Below are 6,186 nucleotides of genomic sequence, written 5' to 3'. Positions count from 1 at the left end.
CTTTGTGTTGACAAATGTGTATTGCATAGTTTCTTGTTTTTTTTTTTTATAAAAAAAATCCTATCATTTCTATTGTCTTAAATAAATAAGAGAAAAGAGATATATTAATATGATTTAAATAAAAAAAAACTAGAAGAAAACATATTAGTTTTCTTTGCATATGAAAATTGTTATTTTCACTCACTTGCTCGGTTCAATTATATGTACTTCTCCCCACAAAATAAACATATCTAAATCATTTGTCAATTTATTAATTTTTTCACTATAAAAAATAAAAATTTTGTATACAACAAATTAAGAAGATTCGTTTCCTCTACAATACAGAAACATGATGTGGTTTATATGACTGTCAACTAATAGTATGAGAAATCTCTATGTAAAAATTTTTTTCCCTATAAGTCAATTAGATATTGCCTTTCAGTATAAGTATAAATGATATAAATATAAATATATATATATATATATATATATACTGATTTTCCTAATCAAATAAGTAAATTCCAATTTGAAACCTTGAATTAATTAAAAAATAAATTAAACAACTTAACATACACAAAATTTAAGTAATAGGTCACCCGAAATATGACTCGAAGCTAACCCCAAAACTGGGATACTAATCCCGGAGTTAAGAATGCTAACCCCTGAATTGGGTTAGTTTTCGGATCACATTTCAGGTGACCTGTTTTGTGCATATAACATTACTACTCCAAAAATTATTAGACAAATTTATATTCAAAGCCATATCTTATTTATTCTTATAAACCAGAAGTAACATCCTTGAAGATCTTTTCAACAGAGCATAACAGTTGCTTCATCATTTCTTCCATATTATTATATATATATATATATAAATTAAGGAGTTTAACAATTGATAAACTGGTATTGGACAGTGAGGTGACCATTAAAATAGCCACTTAGATCAGTGTCAATTTTGGCAAACACTCCCTGGTCCAAATCCAAGCCTCCATTTGAGCATTGATCCACAATCCTTGCTATTGTTGAAGCTCCAGTTGCAGTGTTTGTCACCTTTTTTAAAAAAAAATTGAATAGAACCAAAAAATATATTAACAAATTAACGGGGGAAAAATCATTAATTATAATGAATTTTATAGAAATTAATAACTTAAATCATTTATAAGGTATAACAGTTAATTGGAACATTACTAGTATGCCATTGATTATCATGTTGAAGTTAAGTACATTAAGATAAAATAAAATTAATATATAGCTTTTTATATGATTTTAGAATGCATATATATTGAGTGAGATAATATCACAGGTGTGGTTTATCCACGTCAAAAAAATGAAATAAAATAAAATAAAATAAAATCACAGATAAAAAATCATAAATGGTTGCTCTCATATTCTTAACGGATACGTAGAAAATTAACTAATTAAAACGCACAATAAATCCTAAAAGCAATCTGATTATGTAATTATTTGGCAAATTTATATTTGATTTTAGGATTTATTTTAGATGACTATCTGATATGTTTGAATTCAAATCACACATCTCAACAAAGAATCATTAGTATATATTTTTGTTTTTGTTTTTGTTTATTTTGTACCAGTGGTTGGCCCCCACAAATCAACTAATTCACATAAATTTGAATTAGAATTAATTAAAAATATATATTTTTATGTTAAAATCCAACTCTATATATATATATATAAACATTGGTTCTTTTTATTGATCACTGATTAATAAATAATTTTTTAATAAATTCACTGGCAGATAATTCTATTTTAATCATAATAATTGGAACCTAATTCTCACACAAAATAAATACAACAGTTTTCAATGAACAACAGTTATATTATATAAATTTTTTACTAAAATATGATTAATTGATAAGTTTTTGAATATACATATTAATATAAATTGAACCTGGATATATTTGAATATGCTAGAATAAAAGTTTTTTTTACGATAAATTAATACATTTTGTTAGTTTTTTTCTTTTGAATAATTAGAGTGCTTTTGGTACTTAATTTATTTATTTTATATATTTAAATCATAAATTATATGCTTGAAATTAATAAAACAACTGAACTTTTAAGTAATTGTGAGCAAAAATTGATCAAAGTATGTGGAGGCTCTAAGAAATAGCCCAAGCATCAACAAGGTCATGTACTATAGAAAGGTAGTATGTTGCAATGATAAAACAAATTAACACATAAAACAATAGATAGATGATGATTGATAATGAAGTCACTTTAATTACCTTTAAACACAAACCACAAGAAGCTTGACCAGTTGGACCAACAGGTCCACAGAAGGCAGTCCAACCATACCTCATCCTCCATTCAAGTGGCTTGTCAGCATCCCAAGTGGCACAGTATGCACTCACAGCACTCAAATCCCAATTGTTCTTCTCTGGATAGTAATAGTTATATGTTGCACTCACAACAGCATTTTGTGCATGCACAACCATCATCATATTATTCTTAGTATTACTATAATTATTGCAAACCAAGAAGAGCAAGAACACTGCATACACAATAAATGGAAACCTTTCCGGCCATCTCTCTCCCTCTTTCTCTTTTATATATATATATATATATATATATATATATGTGTGTGTGTATGAAGAACTCTATTAGAAGTGGCTTTCTATTTATATATAGTGCAAGTTGGCTGCATGACAAGTATCACACTTGCATGCATGGAGATGTTGACTGCAAAGGCCAATTTGGCTTAATCTTCTTATATTTATGGATAATTAATTAACATGTAACTAATAAGGGATACATATATGTATATGTATATACACACACTTTAATGAAGAACTCTACAAGAAAGTGCTTTATTTATAGTGCAAGTTGGCTGCATGACAAGCGTCACATTGCATGCATGGTATGTAGACTGCATTTGCATTTGGCTTCATCTTCTTATATTTATGGATAGCTAATTAGGCTTTAATTAACTAACAAGATCTTTTGATTTATATATAGTGGAAGGTAGCTTCATGAAAGGTGAAGTATTATAACTGAATTAAAAAAAAACTTCCAACATAATAATAATAATAATAATAATAATAATAATAATAATAATAATAATAATAATAATAATAATAACAACAACAACAACTCTTATATTATTTTATTAGTTCAAAAATTCGTCCAAAATTATAGTAGAATATATAAAAATAAATATAGACAATGAATCAATTAATATATAAATTAAATCTAGGAATGCCAACTTTATTACGTACTATTTAGTTTCATCTTCTTATATTTATGGATAAATTCCAAGTTGGAGATTTCACTAAATCTCCATTGAAGAAGAAAATAACAAGAGCTTCTATTTGAAGTGACAAATTGCATGGGGAGAAATACATTAATGCATGGGATATTAATTAACTGCATTGCAATTTGGCTTCATGTTGTTGTATATATAGATAAATTTATAGAAAGAGATCATTGTTGAAAATCAAAGTGTCATTACTAAGACTAGTTAGTAGACAAACAAATCAAACCAAAGAGATTTATCCTTTTACTGATTTTACATACTTGTATATTCTTTGAGGTGCATGCATAATATCATAGTATTGTTACTAGCTATTGTTTTTATTTGTACATATTATTAAACTCATCCCATTTTTAGCTTATTATGCTAACTTGAATATTAATTAGTTTCTTTTGAGCATATACATTAGCTTGAAGTACATTAATTAATATCAAATGTGAGAATAGAGAGTGATTTGGTGGTTGTTATGCTAATGTGATTTGATATCTAAATTAAAGTCTTTAATCAACTTTTTGGTATATCCATTTAACAAGTATTTAAAAACTAGTATGAGCATGCTTGGAAAGCTTCTTAGATAGACTATCTTGATTTGGTTAATTATATGTTGAAAAATCCTTTTAAGAGACTCACTAAATATATATACAGAGAGAGAGAGAGAGAGAGAGAGAGAGAGAGAGAGAGATATTGTGTTAATGAAAACACAAGATTAATGAAAAAAATTCTGTTTACATTCTCTCTTGCCTTAGAATTTTTTATCTAGCTAGTTTGTTTATCGATCTAATTTTTATTAGTTTAATATCTTGTTACATATTGTAGAACAATTATGGGTTTATATATATATATATATATATATACACATATATCTTGTATTAAAATCTGGTTCTCTCATGGCAGGCGTAAAATGCAAACTTATATGTTATGTTAAACTAAAATAAAAGATATTTAATTCAAATAAAATAGTAAAGCCATCTTCTTTCTCTTAAAAGATTTTTATTTATATTTTTATTTATAAAAATCATATTTAGTTATATAACATCCACATAATATTTACTTAATTAATAATTTACTTTAAAAAATTCTATAAAAAAAAAACAACTTCACCATTTTCTATATCTTTTCTTCCTATTTTTTTACCCCCAAAGAAGCGGAGTGCTGGATAACTTAGGTTTTTACTGTGTGTGTGTGTGTATATATATATATATATATATAAGTGCTCGTCTTTTGCAGACGTCTATAGATTGACCTCTCCCTGGTCATTAAATCAACATCTAATGTACATCCGTTCCATTCTCTTACATTTTCAAATATGTGAACGGTATCTGTAGATGAGGTATATATATATATATATAACAATAATTTATAGGAGTATTAATAGACGCGCTAATATATTAGATATCATTGTGATGATCAATTACATCAATTCCGGGATATAGAAACAAAACCTTTTCTTTTACCACTTCAAATATATTATATTGAATTTTTGAACCAATTACCGAATAATCAAAACAAGTATACATAGCTTTCATGAATGTATAAATATATCTGGTCATGAATCCATGCATGCACTAAAATTTTGGAGAAACATAAGAGGCCGGCAAGACGAGAGAATAATAGAAATTTTTCGAAGTTAAAAACAAGGACAAAATTCATGGTCATGCCTATTCAAGAAATAACAATTAGTAAACTCTATACACAATGCTTGTTAGAGCTGCATATTTTGATCAATGTACTCTGTAAAGTTTACCATCTGAGAAAAAAATCATACCTGACAAACTGAAATTTAAGCTGAAAAACACTCTGAATGCAACTCCAAAAGAAAGAATCATCAACAATCAACAAGGAGGAATGTGACCTTCTGATGATGAATTCTCTGAATCAGAATGGGGGATTGATAAGCATAGTATATAAGTGAAGCACTCGATAAAGAAGATGATTATATAAGCCTTTAAAAGTTTTGATTCAATTAAGGCACTATAAGGTCAGGATTACAAATGATTGACCTGCATTGGTTGGCAATGGATAATCACAGAGTGCTGATTGTGGTGAAGAACACACAGAAGGCTGCAAACATTAGATAAGCATTCTTAGTTATGCTACAAGAAACAGGGTGGTCGCAACAACATATCAACATTACTCACCTTATTGATGCAAGAGTTGATGAATTTTTTCTCACTAGGTAACTCATTTTCAACGTTTTCTACCTTTTGTTCCTGATGGTCTGTCCTATCTTAAGTAGAAATACGGTCAGTAGAGAATGATTTGCTGAATAAGAGGCAAGTTAATTTAATAACAAACAGGTTCGAATCTTAATCATGAGTGATAAGCTATATCTTGTTTTTAAGTTTCCAAGGCATAACGTAAATTTACAAACTACTCCAAAAAATCAGTTCCAGCACATATTTAGTGACAAAACATAAATATGGAACTCAGTTAATCTGGAAATTACAATGGAAACTCTGAATGCTTGTAAAAGGTTTAGTAACTAGTAAATGTTTCTTAGTAGTCAAAACCACAGTGTCTGCATGTGAATTTGTTATTAAACCTGTCAGAAGGATTATATATCAGTGTAACAGTCTCAAAGTGAGTTTTACCAGGAGTAGTAATCTAGAAAAAATAGAATACAGTAAATGCTTGGTAAGTTACCATCCAACAAGCTATGGCAAGATTGTGTCAAAGATCATCATATTCTCCCATTGAGAAGTTATGAATCTAGTGCGCCTAGGTGGAGAAAGGACACTTATAGCACATTGAGATATCTAAAATTCTAAAACATGTAAAGAGATGTCCCTTGGTACATGGAGACATTAAATCATGACGTTCTGATGAACACTTATTTTTTTTCTTAAACCTTCAGCTCAGTAAAATCAATTTTATTAGGCCTAAAACCAAAACATAACATGAATTGACCTGAATGTTCTGTAGAGCCACTCCCACTG

General features: G+C 28.0%; 1 protein-coding gene across 1 annotated transcript; it reads right to left on the bottom strand.

The window, feature by feature from the left end:
- Positions 1–743: 743 nt before the first annotated feature.
- Positions 744–2,552, bottom strand: LOC120254734 (pathogenesis-related protein PR-4-like). Its single transcript, XM_039262778.1, has 2 exons — positions 2,226–2,552; positions 744–1,026 (listed from the first exon to the last, which is right to left on the bottom strand). The coding sequence occupies exons 1-2, from the start codon at positions 2,439–2,441 to the stop codon at positions 862–864; spliced, it is 381 nt and encodes a 126-aa protein (XP_039118712.1). The 5' UTR covers positions 2,442–2,552; the 3' UTR covers positions 744–861.
- Positions 2,553–6,186: the final 3,634 nt, after the last annotated feature.

Source organism: Dioscorea cayenensis, unplaced genomic scaffold (genome assembly GCF_009730915.1).
Source record: "Dioscorea cayenensis subsp. rotundata cultivar TDr96_F1 unplaced genomic scaffold, TDr96_F1_v2_PseudoChromosome.rev07_lg8_w22 25.fasta BLBR01000600.1, whole genome shotgun sequence".
Lineage (NCBI taxonomy): Eukaryota > Viridiplantae > Streptophyta > Magnoliopsida > Dioscoreales > Dioscoreaceae > Dioscorea > Dioscorea cayenensis.
The sequence above is the reverse complement of the archived record's forward strand: the minus strand, read 5'-3'. Positions and strand labels throughout refer to the sequence as shown.